This window comes from Diceros bicornis, chromosome 19 (assembly GCF_020826845.1).
Source record: "Diceros bicornis minor isolate mBicDic1 chromosome 19, mDicBic1.mat.cur, whole genome shotgun sequence".
Taxonomy (NCBI): Eukaryota; Metazoa; Chordata; class Mammalia; order Perissodactyla; family Rhinocerotidae; genus Diceros; species Diceros bicornis.
The window spans coordinates 21,479,075-21,504,075 of NC_080758.1; the positions used below are offsets into that span (position 1 = coordinate 21,479,075).

A 25,001-nucleotide genomic window follows, 5' to 3' on the forward strand; every position below is an offset into this window, starting at 1 on the left:
CAGAAAGGCCTGAGAAAGTGAAGCAGCCAACAAACCCACAGGGACAGAAATAAAAAATGTGTAGGAAAGCCTCATATGGTGGAAAAGCTTCCAGCAAAGAAAGCATGAACAAAAGTTGACCCAAGGCCTCATTTCTGCCCATTCAGAAGTGGGCACCAAGCAGGCCCGTAACAGAGTGACTGTGGACAATCTGGTGACCCTCTTTGGGCCTCTTCCTTATTTGTAAGAGGAAATAACAAGAGGAGGGAAATATTCCAGCTCCTGAGATTTCGTGGGTGATTGCGTTTGTTACATAAACAATACCTTTTTAATGTATTTACGTGAAAGACTTCCACCTGCTGGGCAGTCACACAATTTCTGAGTAAACTGAGAAGAATATCTACACTGACAATATACATTTTAAAGGATTTTAAAAACTAAAAATTAAAATTAAAAAGGCTTCAAAATGCAGTAAGAAATAAGCCTTGTGCGTTTTGTACATCTCTGTCCCCCACCCCGTCTTCATTTACTGCTGAAGAAAGTGGACGCCACAGCTCCGCCATGGTTCAACAAAGCTGCCAGAAGGCCACTTAGTTTCTTCACTGCCGAAGCCCCAAATGAACACAGTTCTAAAGAGTAACTCCCAGTGTCCCTGACTGTTCTCCTCAGGAGAAATCCATCCTGCAGCCCAGTGTTACCAGCAGACGCGGGGCAGACACAGCTAGCACAGTCAGTGTCCTGTCACTGGCCGACGTGGCCCAAGGTCCCTGGAGGCCCCTCCCTTACGCCTGCTCGCCAGCACCACCTCCACTGGCTGCGGAGCCTTTGCCGGAGGCCGGGGCTTCTGAGGAGCGAGAAGCCTGCTTCGGCAGGCGGATGGGGACGTAGACGTTGGAAGCACAATGCTCCTTGAAGTACTCTCCTCCCTTCTCCTCATAGTCTTTCCTGGTGATCCAGACCTCATCGTCATCTAGGTGGTCCAAGGCCCAGTCACGAGCACCATACCAGGCGTCCAGCACAGGGTTAGAGGCAAGCTGAACCTGCAACACGAAAACACTCATCACAACGACATCTCCCATTAGGCTCAAGGGGGCCCAGCTACAGCCCCCCACATTTTACCCCCAGAAATACACACATAGGAGGGTCCCAACTAATTCCAAGACAGTGCAGGACTATCTCTGCACCCTCACACAAAGCCGAGCTGCAGTAAGCTCCCAATTCTCCCAGAGAGCACAAGAAGGCAAAGCCCACCAGACTGGACCTCACAGAACAAATGGCTGTCAGCTATTGTGTGGACACAAGACCTGGCACTCTGGCTCAGAGAGGGGCCAGCTGCCCCGCCTCTTGCTCCGATGCTGTCACCCCCAAGCAGATGAGAGGGGAAGCAGAGCTGGGACTCGGCCTGGAGCAAAGGCCTTCCCAGCCCTGATCCCCTCTCTGCGAGCAGAGGGAAGCAGACGTTGATGCGAGGCAGCTCCGGCCGTGGTGGCAAATGAGCCTCAGGAGGAACGAGAGCAGAGAGGATGAGCTGGGGCATTCTCCGTGATGCTCCCCGTGCTCAGTCTCCACTGCTTATTCCTGGAGCGAGGCCGAGGGTCAGCAGCTCTGGGAGCGCCCCTCAACTAGGGGGACATAGGCATTTGGGGGAGCGCTCTCTGGAGCTGAGATCAGGCTTCCTGTTTTCTGGAGTCACTGCCTGACTTCCCACCTCCCTCCTACCTCCCTCCAACACCAGAGGAGCTCCAGGTTGGAATGGTGGTTTCAGAACTTTCTGAAGTAAAGAACAGGCAACACAGAGCAGAATCAGCACGCAGAGATGGAGGAGGATGAAGCAGATAAGCCTGCAAGCTCAGGAGACTGACTGCCTGGGCTGACACAGGCAAGCGACTTGTGAGAAGGGATCACCAACAAGACTGGGATAACAGGAGCCCCTACTGCTCTGGCTGAGAAAGAGTCAGTGAGAGAATGAGTGTAAGGCACTTGGTACACTCCTGGCACAGGGTAAGTGTTCAATAAATGGCAGCTATCATTATTACCAGTAAAAACTGCAGTAAGATCTATCTGGAGGGGCCAGCCCCGTGGCGTAGTGGTTAAGTGCAAGTGCTCCGCTGCTGGCGGCCCGGGTTGGGATCCCAGGAGCTTGTCCGGCCATGCTGAGGCCGCGTCCCATGTAAAGTGGAGGAAGATGGGCACAGATGTTAGCTCAGAGCTGGTCTTCCTCAGCAAAAAGAGGAGGATTGGCATGGATGTTAGCTCAGGGCTGATCTTCCTCGCCAAAAAAAAAAAAAAAAGATATATCTGGAATATAACAATGGAATACTATACAACCATAAAAAGGATGCTTTGGAAATGTACCTACTGATATAGAAAAACTGCCACAACAGTTTGAAAAGTGAAAAAAATACAGGTTACAAAATAAGCTATCAACAATCTTTTTTTTGGTTAAAATCATACACATGAGAACAAAATGATCTGAAAGTATATATATAATGTTGATCACAGTGGCTGAACTACAAGTTTTTCTGTCTTCATTTTGGTTTGTTTAAATTATCTGATATTTTAGTAATGTTTTTAAATTTCTGTTGTTTAAATAAGAAAAAAACAACAGAACATTTTTTTACGAAAGTGTGTAACAGTTGTGCACATCTTAGGGCCTTAGATGGTCCATGTTTGAGCCACTGCTGTATACATAAGCTACAATTTGAACCGCAGGGGCTAATTATGGCATGACACACACTCAGGACATTAGTAATGTGGCAGGGAGCAGGAAAGGGGGAAGAGTTGGAAGCTGGGGCTCTGCCACACGAGCCCGAAACAGCTAAGACAGAGCTGAGAAGAGAGATCTGGCAGCAGCATTTCTACAACCAATGCTCACAAAGGAATTCACGGGGAAGGCTTTTGGGATTATCAAGAAAGAGACCTTGAAAACCCTATTAGATGTGTTCTCAATGACGTCATCACAAGTCCACCCCGCCAGCACGCACCCATGCTCATCCTTTACCGTCAGCCCCGAGGCTCTGCTCCCTCCTGTCCTCCTCCCACCTCTCCCACGGCCTCTTTCTTACACTCCTTCATAGGTGCCCCATCCTCTAACTGCTGTTAAATGCTGGTGTTACTTAGGGCTTAACCTGGAACTTCACTTACCCTCCCTAACAGCATCCACGAGCACATTCACGCTAGGGGATCAGAGTGGACCCTTCCTCCTTTCTCCCTCGTGCTCATCAGCTAGCCATGACTGAGCTCTTCCTATATCTCCCACTGGAAACTCAACTCAACCTACCCCGCAAAAGGGATTCACTACCCTCCCCGTCAAGTCTGCTCTTCCTCACCTATTTCCTAGTCCAGAGTCCAGGGAATGCCGTATTTATTCATGTAGCTGCCCAACCTAGAACTTGGGAGTTGTCTTAGTTCCCACTTCTCTTCTCAAATCCAATCTATACCCAGTTCTGAACATTTTGCTCCTTAATCTCTCTCACATCAATTCCCTCTTTCCTCTCCCTGGGCCATGGCCTTCATGTTTCTTGCGTAGCTACTGTGGGAGATCAAGATTTGGCCACCCTGAAATATATCTCTTTACCTTGATTGTTGTCTCTGACAGACATCTGACCTCCCCCACTAACTGCCTAAAGAATTTGACATAGTAACTCCTTCCTGGAACAAATCTTCTATCTGATGGCTGTAATATAATGTAAAATAGATGTTACAATAGAAAAGGCACAAACAAGCCCATCTTATCTGAAGGTCTGTCTCTCTGGCCACATTCTCTGGATGGCCCTGCAAGGTGTTGCCAGACAAACATTTACATTTATAAGGGAAATCTCCATTTGTAAAGGTATCTCCCTCTCTGTATCGGGAAGAGGGGGGATGACCTCATTTCTAGAAACTTATCAGTGTGGAAGGTGAGGCCTTAAATCTGCATAATAACCTTACTCTTGTTTACTGTGCTTTAGTGGTAATCTCCTGTAACTGACTCCCCCCACCCCCAACATCCTCCTTTGTCATTGGCTGAACATGGTATTTAAGACAAGAATTTCTGCTATTGTGTTGAGAAACGCAGTGTCCCTGCTTTCTCCCATGTATACATGTTATTAAACTTGGTATTATTTTCTCCTGCTAACCTGTCTTGTTAATTATTTGGCCAGCCATAAGAACCTTAAGGGAAAGGGAAGAGGGGGCTTCTCCCTCTTCCCCCAACACTACCAAGCAAGACTGTGCCAAAGGCTTGGAACACAGCAACTCACAAGACAGGCAGGCCCTTCCCTAATGGAGGTGGGTCTAGTAAGGAATGTAAGTAAAGACAGGGAAGGCTTCTGGAGGAAGTGACAACTAAGTCAGCCATGAGAGAGCCGGAGTGAGCTGGGAAGAATATTCTATTGCAAAAGGAAAGGCCCCAAGGCAAGAAAACATGGCATATTTGGGGAAGGAAGAGTAGCTCACTCTGGCCAAAGTTCGGGGTGGAGTGGGGAGTGACAAGAGAGAATGAGAGAGAAGGGAGAGTCACTCAAGGTCAGATCACAAGAGACCTTTATGGTAAACTGTGGTGAGCTGGGAGGAGTGAGGACTTCATCCTAAGGGCTGGGGAGCTGCCTCCTAACTGCTCTCTGCTTCTAGTATTTCTCCTGATACTCCATTTTACACAGCAGCATCAAAAATATCTTCCTAAAATGCAAATCAGATCACGATTCCCCTGCTCAGACTCCTTCATGGTCCCGCAGGGCCCAACAATAACAACAGCTGGGCAGAAAAGAGGTACCCCAGCAGGACTGACTGCTAATCCTTAGAAAGGTCTGCTCACGAGGTTGGTCCTTGGCTGGCATCTGGGAACTTACATTTCAGGAGGGTTCCCATCATTAACTGGTAAGAGAGCCGTACTGTGCCTGTTTGAACAAACAATGTGGTTTATGCTGAACACCTGCTTCCTTCTGCGAGTCTGGAATTTGGGTATGTGCCAGGCAGGGGTGCCTACACGATCACCCCAATAAAAACCCTGGGCACTGAGTCTCTAAAAGCTTCCCCGTTTGGCATGATTTCACACGTGTTGTTACAACTTGTTGCTGGGAGAATGGTGCGCGTCCTGTGCGACTCCACGGGGACGGCACTCTGGAAGCTTGCACTTGGCTTCCCCTGGGCTTCGCCTCATGCAGCTCTTCTCTCTACTGATTTTGCTTTGTCTCCTTTCAAATCACAGTCACGAGTATGATTATATGCTGAGTCCTGTGAGTCCTAGTGAATCACAGAACCTGGGCTGGTCCTAGGGACCCCCAACACAACAGCTAACGTCTGAGTGTTTATTCTGTGCAGCCCCGTGCTGAGCACTTGCCGTGCACTAGCACACTGAAGCCTGGTGACAGGTGCCATGACTATCACCCTCACACCACTGAGAAAACTGAGGCTCAGCAAAATTCAGTAATGGTGGTGACGAAGTCAGGACCACAGGCCAGAGACCTCACCCTGAAGGTACAGGAGATGCGGCATAGGGCATCAGGGTCAAGCCTCTTACCAGGACACGTGGGCTCTGCATCATGTGGCCCCTGCTGACCTCTCCACTGCACCCCCTCCACTCCTCTTTAACAGCCACGTGCTCCAGCTACACTCAGCTACCGCTCACTCCCCCAACAAGCGTTTGGCTCCTGAGCCGTTGCTCGTGCTAGTCCCTGTCTGGAATGCTCTCTCCATCCCACCCCACTCCACACTGCCTAGATGGCAAGCACCTCCTCATCCTTAGAAGACTCAGTTCCATGGAGCCTTCCCTGACCTCCAAGACTCACAGGTGCCCATGCCTGCATGTCCATCATGCTCTGGGTTATCATGGCCTATTTACTTGGCTGCTGCCCCCTCAGACAGGAAGTTCCTTGCAGCCAGGGGCTATGTCTAGGACACCTCAGCATCCCCAAGGTGCCTGGTCCACTATGGGAGCTCACACCATGTTTCTTGGTGATTAGGGATTCAGAAGATAAATTATGGGGCATCCACACCATATAGTCATTAAAAAATAGTATTTTAGAAGAATAATGACATGGGAAATGTTCATGACAAGTTAAGGAAATTTAGGTTACAAGGGAGTATACACTCTCACGTGTACAAAATCTGTGAAAGAAAAGCTTTGCCTGTAGAGTAGGGACTGGGTGAAGAGGATGACTTATTCTCATTGTACACTTGTATTCTCTGAATTTTATTCTATGCATGTCTTCCTTTTTCAATTAAAAAAAGAAAACATAGAAATATATGACATGATTCCCATTCTGCTTAAAAAATTCGACATATATTAAAGACCAGAAAGAAAGCCACGAAAATGTTAACAGTGGATATCTCTGGATGATGGAATTATACAGTAATTTTTCTCATTTACGCTTTATTACTTTTGCAATCAGAAAACAAATAATGTTATTTTCAAAATAGCTGGTTACCTGAATTATCAGTACCTGAAAAGAAGACTGAAAGGGTCTCATCTCCAACAGTTCCTTCTCCATTCTAACTTTCATCCCAGGGTACATCATGTTCCCGCCAGTGAGGAAGACGTTCTGAACCAGCCTCTCCTGAACGTCCTTTGGGTACCTAGGAGAGAAACGGTTCCTTCTGGTACAGTCCCTCCAACTTGAATATTAGAAGAGAATGCAGAGGTGGAAATGTAAGCTCTCAGTACAAAACAGAAAATATCTAAACAAAAAGTTTAAAAAAAACCTTCCACTTGTCATTTGTGTCTTGTGAAAACTCACACTGCAGGAAAATGCCCGTATAAACAGGTGGCGGAGGCACGTTCTTATAAAAATGCAAACTTAAATAAAATGTCTCCAAGGAGGGAAAAAAATAAGTCCTGCACATTTTTCGGGTGATTTAGAATCACTAGTCTTCAATAACGTGAAGGTTTATATGAAAGCCAATGCACATACATTATCATGTGGCTCAAACTTAAAAGAAATCCTTAAAGCTCCTCAAATCAACTGAGTATTTACATGTTCAGAAAAGAATTACAGAGCCCAACTCTGTGCCAGGCCTGGTGAGAGATGAATACTACCTGGCACAGCAAGTCAAGGAAGAGGAGAGTAAGACAGATTTCCAAATGCCCGACCACCAAATCTACCATTCAGTGCAAAATCCAAGGAAATGGTTCAGGAAAACACATGGGAAAGAAGTCTCCGTCTCACCTGCCCAGAATGTACTGAAGGGTCTCTGCTATCCCAGCCTGCTCTTCTCCTATGAGAGATGGCTGGAAGATAATTTCTGGAGCTCGAATTCTTTCTGTCCCAACAAACAGCTGATGATATGCTGCCAAGTTAAACACGGGCTTTAAAAACCCAAGATTCAGAAGATATTTTTAGGCCGTAACGACAAACATCCCAGCTGCCAGTTTCCTCAAACTGCATTTCTTATTCCAATATAGCTTCTGGCCTTTGTTCACGCCACAATAACCTCTCCCAAACTCTCTTGACTTGTAATTCTATTTTCTACCTTCTTTTCAACCTCTGAAATATAAATAACTACAAATTTGCATCATGAAATAATCCCTGAGTTGTAGGGAAAGAGACTTCATGAAAAGCAGCAACAGAAAGGCCTAGCAGTGGAAGACAAGTCTCCCACCCAATGCCTTGCTCAGCACCCCTGGTCCCCGCACGGTCAAGAAAGCTTTCTCCCCGGGGTGTCTCAGACTCAGGTCAGTCTATCTGGTTGCCAGCGTAATGACAGAAACGTAGACCCAAATGAGGATTACGCATAAGGACACTGGCTTAAATTTAAATGAAACTACTAAAGCTAGTCTTCAGGTCTAAAGTCCCCAACTACTTGCCCAAATGTTTCCATCAAGGAAACTGTTTCTCACAGATTCACAGATCTTGGTGCTGGAACCCCAATCAATCAGCAGGGAAAAAACCCCCGACTTCAGATGTTTTAAGTATTGGTATCCCTGCTTATAGAAAATACAACTCGGATTTTTTTTTCTAATATTCCTAAAGAAGCAGACTAGACCAGACTGGTATTTATGTCAACAGCTTCAAGGCCACAGGAGTCCAACCTGGACAGTGGTGACTGGCTTCTCCACCTCAGGCGTTTCCTCGGAAAACAAGGGCTCAAAATCATTGATGCTTTCCACGTCTTCCAGAGAGGGTTCTAGCTGCTCCAGGTCAGGGGTCTAAGACAAGAACAAACACAACAATACAGATCCTGTAACTTGAGCGAGCCTTAGTTCTACTAGTTCAGTGTCATGAAAAAGAATTGGGATCTCACCCAATGTCCTAAATGTTTAAAAAAAACTATGAAAAATTTTCTAAGCCATTAAAAAAAAAAACAAGACCACGTGTGAACACAGGATTAAAAGACTAAACAGAAAGGGCTTTGCTTTTACCCCTACCTTTCCTACTCATACAAGCCTCACCCACTCCCACCTTCTCTCTGGAGCCTCCTGATCGTGCCAGCTCAAGCCTGGGGTCCACTGGAAGACCTGCTGCCTGCGTCAGTCACACCACCACACAGAGAACTCGGGAGGAGAGGGTGTGATAGCTGGTGTCCTACAAAGTGGTTCAGGCTACCAGCAAAATTAAATACATCTTAATAATAAACATACGTGCCAACACCAATGGGCTCCACAATTAGTCCCTTAACAGCAGGTCCACTGGGCTGGGGATGTGACTAAAAGCTCCAAGGTGGCAGAATGCTTCCTATTTGTGGAGTCCTGCAGAATAGGCTTTCCTCATCAACAACATGAACCTGGGTGGGGCCCAGCACACTGGCACCATACCGAACGGAAGGTTTGGGGCACATTTAAATTTTGACCCGGACAAAAGAAGTTGAGTGATGGGGTGGAGGGGTATTTCTGGATGACATCGTCAGCCATCCCTGGTTCTGCCATGAGAAAGGCAGATGAGTTTACCTTCTGGACTCAAAGGGGAGAAGTTACAGGAAGAAACATTCTGTTGCATCCCACGGAAGAATGCTCTAACGATGACAGCTGTGGTAGAAAGGACTGTCTTATGAGACGGTGTCTTGGGAGGATTCAAGCAGACTCAACGTCAACAGCCACGCATTCTCGAGAGGAGATCCCTATGTTGAGTCTGTGTCTTTGAGTCCCTCCTTGCTCTCAGAATCTATGTAGTATGTAAATTACTGATAGAATTCAGAGCATTTAAAAATACTTCTCTAGAACCTGTTCATATAGGCTGCAAATGTACACTATCATTCCAACTCACTTTTGTATAAGGCAATGCCCCTCAACACTTGCTCTCTGGCTACTCCCTGTCGGGGAGCTCCCTCCTGGAAGCCAGGCTGAGAACCCCAAGGCACAAGGAGAGGCCACGTGGGTGCTCAGGTAAACAGTCCCCGCTGAGTCCAGTGAAAAACCCTCCAGAGATCCAGTTCCCAGTGGTCCAAGTCTTCCCAGCAGAGGTGCCAGGCATCACAGAGCAGAGATCCCTGCTACACTGTCTGAACTCCTGACCCCTCAAATTCACAAGCACAACAAGCCACTGAGTTTGGGGAGGTGTTTACACAGCAACAGATAAGCTCAATGTGCTTGGGGGCGGGCAGGAGTGGAGAACGCCCCAGACCGCTACCAGGCCACCCTTTAGTTCTCTTCGGCTTCCTCCTCCATCCCCATAGCAGCTGTCTTAGACCTCTCCCTATACTCTTCTCCTCAGCCCCTTTCTATCTCCACCCCATGGTTCTCAGCACATCACCTTAAGCGCTTCAAAATACCAACTTACCTATTTATTCCACCTCCTTATCTTTGCTCTAGTCCTTTCTTCCTTCCTTGTCTCAAAGGATGAGTATACCATCTCCTGGTCAAGCCCCCCACCCGTGCTCTTACAACTCTTCTGTCAACCTTTCTGGTTTCTCTCTTCTCTGACTGTTCTGTCTCAATCTCTTTCCCTGGCTTTTCCTCCGCCACCTAACCCCTAAGTGGTGGCCAGGCCTTCTTTTCTCACTCCTCGTGTGATTCTAGGTCCCTCCAGAGCTGGGTCCTAGAAAGTTCCACCTGATGTCCCCGAGACTTTAAAGATAAGGTGCTCAGAACCCAGCTCATTATCTTCCTAAGCTTGGTCACTACCCTCCACCCACTGCCTTTCAGTACAGCCTCAGTGTGACCAGAGTGAATCCGGAATTGGACTGCTGGTGTCTGAATCTCAGCTGTGCTACCTCTGGCTGTGCAACCTTGGGCAAATTTCTTCACTCCCCTAAATCTCAGTCTCCTTATCTGTAAAATGAGAATGATGATAGTATTTATTGAACTGTGAAAATTAATCAGGACGACACTCGCAGAAGTGCTCAGCATGGGGTCTGGCACATGTCACATGTTCTATTATCATCAGCAACTGTCACTCCTGTCACCTCTGCCCCTAAATGGTATCAAGATCTTTGGATCCTACCGTTGAATTGTCTCCTCCTCCACCCTCCATGCCCACGGCTACTGACAAATTTCACTTCTACATCTGCTCTCTTCTGGATTACTGCCTTCCCACCTCCAGCCTTGCCTCTCCCTAAACCCATCATCCTAAATGGCACCAGTTATTTTTCTAAAATAAAATCTCATCAAATTATTTCCTTGCTCAACATACTCCGAAGGCTCTGTCTGAAGGATAATATCCAGGCTGATTCATAAGGACCTTTAAAGGCTGGCCCTCTCCTCCCTTCCCAGCTTCATCTCCCACGCTCTACTAACCAAACGTACATGCTCCCTGCACATGTGGTTCTTTCCATCTAAACTGTCTTTCCCTCCTCGTGAAATCAAATAATTCAGGGCCCGGCTCAAATATCCCATTCCTTTCTCATAACTCCACCGGAATTCCCACACATCCCTACCACCACACCTGATAAGCTTTATTACAGTCAGCTCAGTATGGTTCTACAGCCCTATTTTTTGAGGTACTGAGGAGGGCAGGAACTGTATCTCAATCACTTTGCCCCCCTAGTCCCTGGCATACCATGCCTAGCACTGAGTGGTGGGCCCCTGGGATACTTCCTCAAAGTTCTGTGGAATAGAGAAGATTGTAAAATGTCTAGGTTTCAAAAGGCTTCTTCAGCTGCAACAAAAATATCATCATCCACCTTCATCTTGCTATATTCAAAAGCAAGTCACCTTAAAAATAAGATAACTTCTTAGCGTCACTAAAAATGATAAAAAGATATTTGACTTATCCCAATTCATATGATTCACAGAGAGGAACAAAGCTAATAATTTCAACGCAGACAACGCGCATCCAGGAGAGAACCGATTTCTCCACCGTGGCTGGCTTCTCTCCTTCCACTGTTTGCCAAGGTCTCCACATGTACTGTGCGGCGTCAGGAACACAAATATGACTGTTCTTTTGGAACCGAACAAAACAACGGTTTACCAAAGCACATCAGAGAAGATGCAGCACGGCTCCCTGGAACAGTCTTGAGCAGCATAAGAACAAGTAGAGGCTGGTTCTGATCTTGGCTGGTCAGGCAAGAGGACTTTCTATATTTGGTCATGGTGTTTTCCAACAAATGATGCTGCTCTAAAACTGCTCTCCCCCTCCACCCTCTCAAGCCAAGCTTATAGCAATGGAAAGCCAGCACCTTCTAGTTTAAATACTTCATTAGGAATGCCGACAAAGCCTACTCCTTTACAACATCCTTATCGGAATACTTGCAGAATACCAAGGGCTGAAATGGATCGGTCTGTAAGAAAAAACGGATTTTAGAAAACACTCTAAGTTAAAAAATTTAACTGGATTAATTCAACTCAGCCATTACTGCCTGGATGGCATTTCAATATGAACTTTGGTCCATGTAAATCTATTCTTTCCATTCTGAATGAACTATATTGTTGGAAAACAGTACAAATACTTTTTGAAAGGTAGAACTGGCCAGCCAGTGTCATGGTCAAATTTATCCCATGAATGTTACCGTAACTGACTCTAATCACTATCAATCACATTCAATAAATGCTGACTGACCCTTAAAACTTTGGGGACAGATGATTTCATCACATTTGTGTATAGAGACAAATCTTTTAAAGTCCAACATTTCAAAATGTTGGGACTCTCTCCCCAAGCCCAGAGAGATGTGAATATGTATCCCCAGAGCACAAAACAAAGTAGGCCCCTAATAAGTATCTGCTGAATGAATGAAGGAGTGGTTGAATCACAGCATGTAACAAGTACAGAAAAATGAACCAAAAAAAAAAAGGAAAAACTAGTTTCCCAGCTGCTCAGGAATCACCTCCCACAGTTGTATGGTTTTTTCTTTTTAAATCTGAAATCCCTCACCTGCCTGTGGCTTAGTGGCACATCTCTGGGATAAAGATACTGATGTCCTGTTGACATGTTAAGCATGATAAAAACTAAAAATGGATGAATAAACAACAAAGACAATATGGGTCTGGATCCCAGTAAACAGCTTAAATCTGAAACACAGACCTGAAAACTGGAAGAAGCAAACTAGAAAAGGCACGTGAGTTCTACCAAAGTCGATCTGGGATGCTGTGCAAGAGGAAGATGGGAGTAAAGGTGCCTTCTACCCAAGATCTCAGTGATCCAATGCGCTGTACCTAGGAAGCCTGACTCAGAATCTGCTCTGTCAAAGAGCCCTCCTTACGGCCTGTTGCTGTGTTCATGCAGTCTAGAGCCCGTCAGAGAGAGGTGGAGAATGCGAGGCTGAGCGGGAACTGGAGGAGTGAGCCTCCAGCTGAGAGACGGCCACTGTAGAAGCAGGCTTCCTGCTGAGCCAAAGACAGCTCTGAAGTCACTGGTAAGCACCACGCCACATCCAGCATCAAACGGGACTTTTCCACAGGACTGTTTCTTTCTATAACTATAGGTTTTAGAATTTAAAGAAAGTTGATTTAAAAACAAAAAACCAATAACCTACGTTAATATTGCCCCAGAAGTGTCACAAGGCAATGAACAAGCTCCTTTGTTTTAGAATTCAAGAGATGACAGACTCAGGAACAACGTATATGCTTTTTAACACTTGATTTTCCAGTTCTAAAGACAGGAGAGCCAACCAGTGACTTCAGGCCAACGCGTGACCTGCAGGCAGCTCCTTCACCATGCAGGGCCCAGGGCTAGGGCTGGGAGTACCCAGGGCCCTGTCTCAGCCCTGCCACCCGCCCTTTTGGCCACATAAACATTTATTAACAGTCCACTGGCTGGGAAACAAAAAGGAGAGACAGAGGAGATCAAAGAGCTTATTCAAGAGTTAGTTTTTAGTAACTAACAAAAAGCTGACCTTAAATCAACCTACAAATATTTTAATGAGCACACCTACTAGTTGCCGTAAAAAATTCATCAATTATATATGAAGCATGATCCCTGTCCTTAGGGAACACCAGGATGGAAAGGAAGCAAGTGAAAGATCAACCACAACATATTTAATAAAACATCAGAAGAAAGTTAAAGGGAGTATATGACTAACTGCCAAATAACCACCAGAGGAGCAGGGTCAGGTTCTAGGTAGCGCCACATGATTGCTGTGTGAATGTTCTTCCCACTCTCCACGCACACTTCCCCCTCCCAGGGGGGTCAAAGGTCCACAGGGTGAAATCCGCTGGGTCAGAACTTCCGCTGGCACAAGGTCAGTGCCATCACTGTCTCCACCCACCTCCCCGTGGACATCACTCACCACCCTGCTCTCTTCCCCGAGTCTGGTCACAGCCCCTTTGATGTCCGCCTTCTCAAGACACTCCTCTCGCCCTCAGGAAGGGCTGTGGATGACCCGACAGGACCTCCTCCAAGGCCCTCAGTACCTCTGGCTTGCTGTCCACCACATCCACCTCGAGGTTGACTTCTGCTTGGAGGATTTTCTGCTTAGCTTGCTCCACTGCGGAACTGAGCTTCTGGATGTAGGACTGCAGCTCTTCTGGGGAGTCCATGTTCAGCTCCATCAGAGCTTTGCGAAACTGATCCATGTGGCCATCCTCCAGGAGTTCCTGAAACCAGAGCAGGCACAATTCATCCACACAGACATCAGTGCAATCACACACACGAAGGAAAGAGAAGCAGCTAAGAAGTCCAACAAACAAAAACTACAGAGCTCCCCTAGCCTGCCCCTCCACGAAATCACCCCGCCACCAGCTTCACACAGCTGCCCTCCTCCCCACCTGTCTCCAGGCTGCCCTCGTATTATGGTTTCAGCACCACCTCATTAGGCAAAACTAATCCATGGTAACAGACTTCAGAAATGTTACCTTTTGGGTGGGAAGAGACGGGAAAGTTACTGACTAAGAGGAGACTGAGGGAGGCTTTGGGGACGCTGGTAATGCTTTATTTCTTCTTGATCTGGATGGCAGATACATGGTGGGTTTCACATTGTGAAAATCCACTGAGCTGTACACTTAAGATTTGTGTACTTTGTAGCATGTGTACGACAGTTAAATTAAGAAGTTGAAAGTAAAATAAAGGAGATTATAAGGCCCAAATAAATCAATAAAGCCAGAGCCCACAGCTCTTTCAGAAACACCTGCTGCTATACCCTCCTCCCTGCTGACCATCTCTATACCGATGATCCCCCTAGACTCCTTCTTGACCCCAAGGGCGACCTAGTCAGTCAACGCATTTTAGGGTTGAGGAAGAACATACAGGAAGAGACTCTTCGGGGACCGCCTTGCTGAGCCAGGCTGGGGACCCATCCCGGGACCTGCTCTGACCTGCACGTAGAGCAGTCTGTCCAGCCGCTCCTGATCAACCTGCAGCTTCTCCTCCCGCCGCCGGGCGTTGAGCTCCTGCAGCCGCCGCAGCTGCTGCTGCCGCCTCTCCTGCTTCTCCTCAGACGTCAGGGTGCTGCCGAGGAGCTTGCTGGAGAATGGGAGCTGCATCTTGTGGACGTTGTTTTCATAATAATCAGGGCACTGCCATTTTTGCAATTCTTCAAAGAGATAATTTTGGAAGTTATGAAATGGAAACACCATCAGCACAGAAATTAGAAAGTCAACACCAGGGTTCCATATCCGGGTAGATGGAGAAAGCACACTCCACCCAATCTGATCAACTACACAATTGCTCGAGCAATGAAATGCGGCTATGAAACCTGGACATTATGCCAACAGAACTGTTCTGAAAGAATTGCTAAATAAAGTTCTTCAGACAGAAATGATACCAGGAGGAAATGTGGAACATCGAGAATGAAGGAAAAGCAACAGAAATGATGAAAACCTGGTTAAACATGATAGACTAACCTCCTCGTGAGTTTTTAAAAATACGTTTGACAATAGAAAGTAAAAACCAAAACAATGCCGACAGGTTTCCAAGTACGTAGATGTGATACCTAAGACAACTCCAATATAAGGGAGGAAGGATAAAGGAGCCTCTGGAGGGCTAACAGTCCCACATCCCACTTGCAGTGGTAAAGAGCGATTCTAAGTAGACTGCAAAAAGTTTATTTACTGAAATCTCTAGAGCAACCACTAAAAAAAACCGACACAGAGAGATACAGTAAAAAACAAGAGATAAATTAAAATGAAAAACCAAAAAAGAAAAATTTTAAATGTTCAAATAACCTAAAAGAAGGCAAGAGAGGGAAATAGGAACAACAGAAAACCAATAATAAAATGGTGAACCTAAATCCAAATAGACAAATTAAACTAATTTTAAATGGTCTTATACCAATTAAAAGATGGAAACTGACAGAATGGATTGAAAAAAAAGAGACGCAACTATTAAGAAATTCTTTTTGAATATAATGATATAGGTAAATTAAAAATAAAAGGATGGAAAGACATACCACGCAAGCACTAATCAAGAAAGGTGGAGTGGCTTTATTAATGTCCAAGTAGACTTCAGAGTAAAGAAAACTGCAAAGGATAAAAGGGGGTGCTATATAACGGCAAAAGGTCAATTTGCCTAGAAGACATAAGACTCCGAAACATGTACCTAACAAAAGAGCTTTAAATACTTGTAAGCAAAAAACTGACAGAACTAAAAAGGAAAATAGGAAAATTCACAATTATCCCTCGAGACCTCAACACTCTTAACAATCAGTAGATCTAGTGGATATAAAATGAACAGGGATATAGAACTGAACACCACCATCAACCAAAGGGACGTAAATGACATCATAGAACACTCCACCCAACAACAGAACACATACTCTTTTCAACCGTATATGGAACACTTGCAAAAGCAGACCATGCCTGGGTCATAAAACAAATCTTCACAAGTTTAACTGAGATTAGACAAAGAAAGTTCTGTGACCACAATGGAATTAAACTAGAAATAAATCACAGAAAGATAACACGAAAATCTCCAAACACTTAAATATAAAACAACACATTTCTAAATAATCAATGGTTTGGAAAAGAAGCCTAGAGGGAAATCAGAAAATACTTGAACTCAATAAAAATGAAAATACATCAAAATCTGTGGAATGTAGATTTCACAGCATTAAATGCTTATATTAAAAAGAAGAATGATCTCATAATAATCAAAGCTTCTACCTTAAGAAGCTAGAAAAACAGAGGAAAATAAACCTAAAGTAGAAGGAAGGAAACAATAAAAATAATAAAAAGAAGAAAACAATGAGATTACCTACTAAAGAAAATAAATTCATAGTTAAAAGCTTTCAGAAAAAGAAATCCCCAGGCACCAATGGTTCCACGGGAGAATTCCATCAAACATTTAAAGAAAAAAATAATATCAATTATTTACATAATCTTTTCCACAAAGTAGAAGAAGAGGGAACACTTTCTAGCTCACTTAACAGGACCACCATCACCCTGATACCAAAACCAGACAGTACAAGAAAACTGTATATCAATATCCTTCATGAATATAGATCAAAAACCCCATAAAATATTACCAAATCTAATCCAGCAATACATAAAAAAATAATATACATGAACACGTACAGTTCACCCCCCAAAAATCAAGGCTAGTTCAATACTTGAAAAGTAATCATTATAATCTCCCATATGAATAGTCCAATGCAGAAATACCATAGGATCCTATCAATTGATGCAGAAAAAGCATTTCACAAAATTCAAAATCCATTCATAATGAAAATGCTCAGTAAAACTAGCAACAGAAGGGAACTTTCTCAACTTGACAAAGGGCATCTGCAAAAAACCTCAAACTAATTTAATAGCAAAAGAGTAAATGCTTCCCCCCACCACCTGGTCCCCAAGACCAGGAACTGGGAACAAGGCAAGGATGCCACTCTCACCACTTCTATTCAACACTGCACTGGAAGTCCCAGCCAGTGAAATAAGGCAAGAAAAAGAAACAAAAGGCAAACAGATTGGAAAGGAAGAAATAAAACTGTCCCTATTCACAGATGATATGTCAACATAGAAATTCCCAAGGAATCTACAAAAACTAGAACTAGTAAGTTCAGCGAGATCATAGGATAGAAGGTCAACATGTAAAAATTAACTGCACTTCTATACACTAGTAATGAGTAATTTCCATACATTGAAACGAAAAAAACAAAGACAGAAATATTTAGGCATCAATCTAATAGGACATGTACAGGATCTATAGGCTGAAAACTATAAAATGCTGATGAAAGGGGACCAGCACGGTGGCATAGTGGTTAAGTTCGTGCATTCCACTTCAGTGGCCCGGGGTTCGCCAGTTTGGATCCTGGGCATGGACCTACTCACCACTCGGTGGCATCCCACATAGAGGAACCAGAAGGACCTACAACTAGGATATACAACTATGAACTGGGGCTTTGGGGAGAAAAAACAAAAAGAGGAAGATTGGCAACAGATGTTAGCTCAAGGCCAACGTTCCTCAAAAAAAAAAAAAAAAAGAGGAATGTCTCAATTAAAAAAAAAAATGCTGATGAAAGAAATCATTAAAGACCTAGATAAATGGAAAGACATACGACGTTCACGGATTAGAAAACTCAACATAGTAAAAAATGTCAATTCTCCCCAATCTGGATTTAATATTATGTCTGGATTTATATTTAGAACGTTGTTATTTTATATCCAATCTGACTTATAGATTTAATGTACTTTCAATCAAAATCCCAATAGAACTCTCTTGTAGATATGGACAAGCTGATCTAACATTTACATTGAAAGGCAAAGGAACCAGAATAGCCAAAACAATTCTGAAAAAGAACCTACACATGTAAGCTATCAGTTTATCGAACAGTTCGTTAAGTAAGTAAGTATCAGGGGCCGGCCTAGTGGCGTAGTGGTTAAGTTCGCGCACTCTGCTCTGGCAGCCCAGGGTTCGCAGGTTCGGATCCCAGGTGCTGACCTATACCACTCATCAATCCACGCTGTGGCGGCATCCCACATACCAAATAGAGGAGGAGTGGCACAGATGTTAGCTCAGGGCTAGTCTTCCTTAAGCAAAAAAAAAAAAAAAAGACTGGCAACAGGTGTGAGCTCAGGGCCAATCTTCCTCACCAAAAAAAAAAAAAGTAAATATCAAAAGGGGAAGGGGATGCTAAAAAGTAATTAAGAGTAAAAAAGTGAGCGAAAGAGTCACCCTGGGAACAATTTAAGGAACACCCCAAAGGTAAACAACATCCAAAAGCTGCAGGCAAGCGTCCTCTCCGTTACCTTCCACGTAATCCTCAGCTATGTAGCTGTGCTCGTGCAGGATCTCCTCCATGCGGCTGAGAGTGATGGCTGCCAGGTGCCCAGGATACTTCAGCTGCAGGAGACGCTGGAGGTAGCCAGCTGCTTGGCTTCCTCCCAGATTGATGCGTTTGCAGTTTTTAGCATCTAACCTACAATCAAGGAATGGAAAACAGCGCTGAAATTTTCTGGCAACATGGAGGACAGAGTATGGGGTATCTTGAGGGAAAAAGGATAATTTAATGTAGATAAACAAGGAAGAAACAGGCCAGCTGGGGAAACATAAAACCTTACAGTTGGCAGGGACTTTCAGGTTCCCTTGGTCCAATCTCTTACCCAGTGCAGGAATTCCGAGTCCACACCCAAGCAGACACACGGCCATCTAATTTCTAGCAAGAGTCTCAGAAGAAAAGGCGGTTCAATGGGAAGAAAATACACTCTGAAGTCAGACCCTTATGTGACTCACCACGTATTTCTCAAACTGTAGTCCTGGGACCAAGAATCCTAGAATTAGCTGGGGGAAATGTCAAACATGCTAATTCTCAGGATTTGTTCACTCTGGGGCAGGCCTGGAAATCTGCATTTTAACAAGCTTCCCAGGCAACTCTAGTGTAGGCCAGGGTTTGAGAACCCCACTCTCAGACACTCCACTTCTACTGACGCGAATACATTAAGTAACCACACACATACTGGCTTACTGTAATCTCCTAACAGTACCAGGTCCCTCTGATATGAACTGAAGGGGAAGACAACCAAGGTGACTTTATGTCTTAATGGGAGAAAGCAGAGCATTAGGAACTTGCTGTATATTGAAATGTCACTGCTATATCACACCTCACCAGCAGATGCCAGCGCAGAACAGGATATGCTCTTATCTGATCATTTCTTATCCTCAGTTAAAATAATTTTCTCTTAATATAAAAATAACGTTATTTTTAATTTCTGCACATTCCGTTTACATAAAATAGAAAACTCCAAATATCAGAAGTGTCTAGCAATGTCTAAGAATTACTTTTTTCTTCATAAATTTTTGTAGAAACTTCAAGAGAAATTACCACTAGAGGTCTCAATAAATTCAGTGACATTTTTTTTGACTTAAATATTCAGACTACTTTACAGTTTACGAAGTGCCATCACCTACATTATGTCGTTTCACCCTCAGGGGAACCCTGAGAAATCACTTTTTCCCAATTTTACATGTTAGGAAACTAAGTGAAGAGGTTGAGTACCTCATCCTTAGCAGGGCTACAAACTCAGGCATTCAACTCCAAAACCAGGGTTCCTTTCCCTACTTACACACCCTCTTTATGCCATGAGAAACCTTCTCAGGAGAACACGATGCTGGCCAAGTCTCTTATCAGACAACAAAAGCCCAACTATAAAATCAGAACAGACTTTAAATGCAAGAGAAACTATCTTCACTTTACAGTCAACTTGGAAATATTTAATAACCACCTATTACGTGCAAGGCACTGTATCTGAAAAGAAAGGTATAAACTATCATGATTAAAGAGCTTTAAACAAAAAAATAAACTCTTAATAAAAAAGTGACTCTAGAACTATGAGAGTATTATGTTAAGCAAAATAAGTCAGACAGAGAAAGACAAATACCATATGATTTCACTCATAGGTGGAAGATAAACAAACACATAGACAAGGAGAAGAGATTGGTGGTTACCAGAGGAGAAGGGGGTTGGGGGAGGGTGAAAGGGGTAAAGGGGCACATGTGTATGGTGACAGATAAAAACTAGACTATCAGTGGCGAACACGATGCAGCCTATACAGAAGCTGAAATATAATGATGTACACCTGAAATTTACACAATGTTATAAGTCAATATGACCTCAATAAAATAATCTTTTAAAAAAAGTGACTCCAGAACACAAAGATGGTCTAAATTAAATTTATTCAAAACATTTTTATTGAGCATCTACTACCTGCAGGCACAGTAGCTATCTCACCATAAATCAGAATCATAAAATTCTAGAATTATGGATTTGGACCTCAGAGACCATCTGCCCCAACTAGATCCAGGTCACAAAGGATGGAAGGCAACATGACTGACCTAGAGTCATGAAGTGAGGTAGGTCAGAGCTAAGCCCAGAGGCCAATCCATGGTCCAGTACTTGCTCCTTTCATTCCACATTCAAAGTAGGCACCCAATAAGTGTTTCCTGAATGCTTCTCAAAACAGCACTCAAATGCCATAAGTGAAACTCACCTCCCTTCTAAGATGGGTAAAATGTGTGTACACTGGTATCCAGATGAAATGATGAGCCCACTGGAAGTCAAGTTCTTTGGCTTATTGTGGTAGAAACTGAAGAGGCTGTCTATGCCGTAGGCAACCTTAGGAATCCCGTAGCACTCAAAAAGAAGCTCGGACATCATTTGTCGTGAATACAGTGGGTTGCACACGGCTTCTGTCAAAACTATGGGATGATTAACACAGCCCTACTTGGAAAGAAAAGAGTAAATGGACGGGTAATAAAAGAATACTCTTTTTAAAGCATACAAGAAACCAAAATCCTTATTGCAAGGGCTGAATTTGCTTTCGGTTTTCAATCAAATACCTGATCAGATGCAACTGTAAGACATTCATCTCATCTACTGGAAGTTGTTTTGGAAAACATGAAAGTGGGTTGATTTAAGGTTAATAAGTCAAGCCCCACACAAACTGTCAGCATATCATGGTGGCTCTATCTTCGAATATCTCCAAAATCCAACTGCTTCTTACCACAACCCCCAATATCCCCCTCATCTAAGTCACCATCATCCCTCATGTCCTAACAGTAACAGCCTCCTACCTAGTCTCCCTGTTTCTACCCTATGACCCATGGCAGTCCGTTCTCCATATAGCAGCTATGGTGATCCTTCTGGAACATAAGTCATGTCCCTCTTCTGTTCAACACCCTGCGATGGCTCCTCATTTCAGACTAAAAACCTAAAAGGTGTGTGATTTGCCCCTTCATTACATCTTTGACTTCTCTTCCACTCACCACTCTTCCCCTCCCTCTAGCTGTCCTCACCTAGGATTAGGGCACACTACTGCCTCAGGACCTTTTCACTGGCTGTTCCCTCTCTGGAATACTATTCCCTCAGATATTCACATGGCCTGCTCCCTCAATCACCTCCTTTAGTTCTTGCTCGAATATCACCTTCTCCGAGTCCTACCTTGGTCATCTTACCGAAAAAATGTAACCCTCTCCTCTCTTTCTTTCATGCCGTAGAATCTACTACTTAATTCGATTGTTTATTGTCTGTCTTTTCATACTAGAATGTCTTTCCATACCAGCTGCACAAGCGCAGGAAACTTTGTGTTACGTTCACGGATATATTCCAAACCCCTGGAAAAAGTGCCCGACTCAGAGTAGGTGCTCAAAAACCTATCTGTTAGTAAGTGAATTTATTAACAAACGAGCATATATGCCCGAATGTATGCTCCAAGAGAAAAGGGGCGTTGTTTTGTTCGCTGCTATACCCCAAGCGTCTAGCATAGGGCTTACACATGTTAGGCGCTTAATATTTGATCGACTGACTAAATGAATGACTAAATGACAATCAGAGCTACTGGAGTGACTGTCTCTCCGAGAGCGGAGAGAGCAGAGACACGACCTCACCCCGCCCCTCACCTGTGAAGAGACACCCAGGTGCTGGAAACTGTAGTCAAACAGCAGCTCCTGCAGTTCCAGGTTGACCGGCACATTGCGGTCGAAGGGCGAGCGCAGCATCCAGCGCAGCGGCTCCAGGCTGCCCAGAGCGTTGCCCACCTGCGGGCCCGCCCCGCCCCGGGCCCCGCCACGCCCGCGGGCGCACACGGCGCGGAACTGCAGGCGCGGCTCGGGGCCCGGGTCCGGCCCCGGGCACGCCCAGCCGGCACGGGCCTGGAACGACCCGTTGTCCAGCACCAGTGGCACAGGCAGTGGTCCATGTGCCATTGGGCCGGCCTCCAGAACCGGATCCGGCGCGGCACGGGCATCGCGGAACGGGAACACATTAGCAGCTGGACCGGCCGCACTGACCGCCGCCATTTTGGAGCGTGCGCGCGAGCCCCGCCCCTCGCCGCTGCGTCCGCCCAGACGGCACGATGCCCCGCCCCCGCCGCAGTACCCGCAGACAAGAAGCCCCGCCCCCGCCGCTGTGCCCGCCCAGGCGGCACGAGGCCCCGCCCCCACGCGTTTCGGGGCCTCCAAGCCTCCTCCCCTCGCTAAGTACGGCCAGCCTCTCCACCTGACTCGCACCTCGTGGCCCGGGCCGCCTTCGGGATCGCTAGGCCTCGCCCATCGTGGCCGTGAAGTCCTGCCGTTGCTGAACCTGGCCCACAACACCTGGTCTGACCACGCCCCTCCTCTCTAGCTGGGACTCTGGGCCAGTAAGCCGCGCTCTGAATGCATGATACCATCAAGTCCGGCCCCTTCCTGGCCTCTAGAGCTGGGCGCTAACGGGGCCCGCCTTTTCGCCTAGCCACGCCCTATGTCGCCTAACACCTTCAACCGCCCTTGACGCCGCCTCCGCGCGCTTACGCCCTTAGCTTTGCTGTCAAGGAAACAAACTCTGGGGTGCTGACGGTGTTCAGTTTCTTGACCAGGGAACTCGCTACGCAGGTGTGCTCACTTCGTGAAAATTCATCAAGCTGTCCACTTACGATTTGTGCACTTTTTTGTATGCATGTTATATTTTATAATACAATATAAAGTTTAAAATATATATATATTTATTGATTCACACAGACTGTGCTGTCTCACTGAAACCTCAAACGCTGAGAAAAGGACTGTAATGGTTCCTCACAATGTATAATCTCTCTTTTAGCGGTGTAACTCCTCCCTCATGGTCTTCTAGCTTGGTGTGATCATGTGACTAAGTTCTGGCCAATGGGAATGGGAGTGGAGGTGATGTGCCGCCCCCCACTGCCCCCCCCCTCCCGTTTTAGCTCTAAAAGGGTTGGTCATGCTCTCTTCTGCCCCATTTGCCCCTTTCCCCTAGCTAAGGCAATAACAAGAATTAGAACAGCTGCCTTGTACTACCCCCTAGCTCTAGAACACTTTGAAAGATAAAAGCAATTAATTATAAAAGGTGGCTCTGAATAAACATCCTCAGCAAAAGATGAGACCTCAAACCTTTCTCAAGAACCTCTGTGAACACTTCTAGCCAGGTTAGAAGCCAGCCTAGTGGGAAAATCGGATTAAAAGTGTTGCCTTCCAGCACAAGCGCATTGTCTCAGACATCCGAAGGTACCCATCATTAAGCTGAGACAGCAGGGACAAACAATACAGACACTAGTAAATATAAGTGAATGCAAGTTTAAGAACTATCTCTATGGAGCTGGCCTGGCGGCGTAGTGGTTAAGTTCACGCATTTGGCTTCGGCCCCGGGTTTGCCAGTTCGGATCCTGGCTGCGGACTTACCCGTCATCAAGCCGTGCTGAGGTGGCATCCCGTATGTAAGAGCTACAACTCTACAATGATAATACACAACTAGGTACTGGGGCTTTGGGGAGAAAAAAGAAAAAAAGAGGAAGATTGGCAACAGATGTTAGCACAGGACCAATTTTCCTCAAACAAAAAACTATATGTATGTGCATTAACATGGAAAAATCTCCCAAGATACATTTTTAAAAGATGGAAGTGAAGGCATTACAGTGTATAATGAACTCCCTTTAAGAAGGGGTGGGGAGGACAAATATATATGCTCTGGCTTGTATTTTCATGCAGATAGACAAGAGACTAATAAAAAAGGTTTACCTGTAAAGAGAGGGGATGAGGTGAGTGGGTCAGGTGTGGGAGACTTTTTCGATGCATCCTTTCTGATATATTTTTGATTTTTTGACTGTGTGAATGTATTACCTTTTCATTAAAAAATAAGCTCTGTGTATAGGTGAGGTAGATTGGATTGTTGTTGTCAGTTCTTCCCTACTCTGTAATAGGATTATATATCCAGACCATCTGCCAGGTAGTTTTGTAGGGCCTCTCACTATAGACTTGGATAGTGGGCTTGGTCCTGTGATTTGCTTTTAGCCAATGGACTGTTAACCGAATGTGACCTGAGCAGAAGCTTTAAATGTGCTTGTGTGGTTTAGACCGTCCTCTTGCACTCCCGCAACTAGTCATGAGAAGAACATGCCCTGAGTCTAAAGAGGATGAGAGACACATGGAGCAGACCCAAACTGCAGCCTGGAGCCAAGTTCATCTGACTTGCAACCTCAAGTTGAGCTGCCCCATGGACCCATGAACAAGAAAAATGTTTGTTCTTATAATCCACTGAAATTCTGGAGTTGCTATGCAGCATTATTGCAGAGAAAACTGACTGATAGACTAGACCAATGCTGTCCCGTAATACTTTCTGCCTTGATGGAATGTTCTACAATCTGCAATGTCTAATGTAGTAGCCACTAACCACATGTAGGCAGTGAGCACTTGAAATGTGAGTAGTGCAACTGAGGACCTGAATTTTTAGTTTTATTTAATTTTAATTTACACTTAATTTAAATAACCATATGCAGCTAGTAGCTATTCTGTTGGATAATATAGTACCAGACAAAATCT

The 25,001-nt window shown here is 45.1% G+C and overlaps 1 protein-coding gene across 2 annotated transcripts; it reads right to left on the minus strand.

The window, feature by feature from the left end:
• Positions 1-393: 393 nt before the first annotated feature.
• On the minus strand, positions 394-22,501 carry ACTR5 (actin related protein 5). Of its 2 annotated transcripts, none has more exons than XM_058562705.1 (9): positions 22,092-22,501; positions 20,684-20,913; positions 18,446-18,615; positions 14,579-14,796; positions 13,679-13,861; positions 7,988-8,104; positions 7,125-7,264; positions 6,402-6,534; positions 394-1,019 (listed from the first exon to the last, which is right to left on the minus strand). In XM_058562705.1, the coding sequence occupies exons 1-9, from the start codon at positions 22,488-22,490 to the stop codon at positions 762-764; spliced, it is 1,848 nt and encodes a 615-aa protein (XP_058418688.1). In that variant the 5' UTR covers positions 22,491-22,501; the 3' UTR covers positions 394-761. The 2 variants fall into 2 exon arrangements, with proteins under 2 accessions (XP_058418688.1, XP_058418687.1); XM_058562704.1 differs by having other exon boundaries at positions 6,387-6,534.
• Between the last annotated feature and the right edge of the window lie 2,500 nt (positions 22,502-25,001).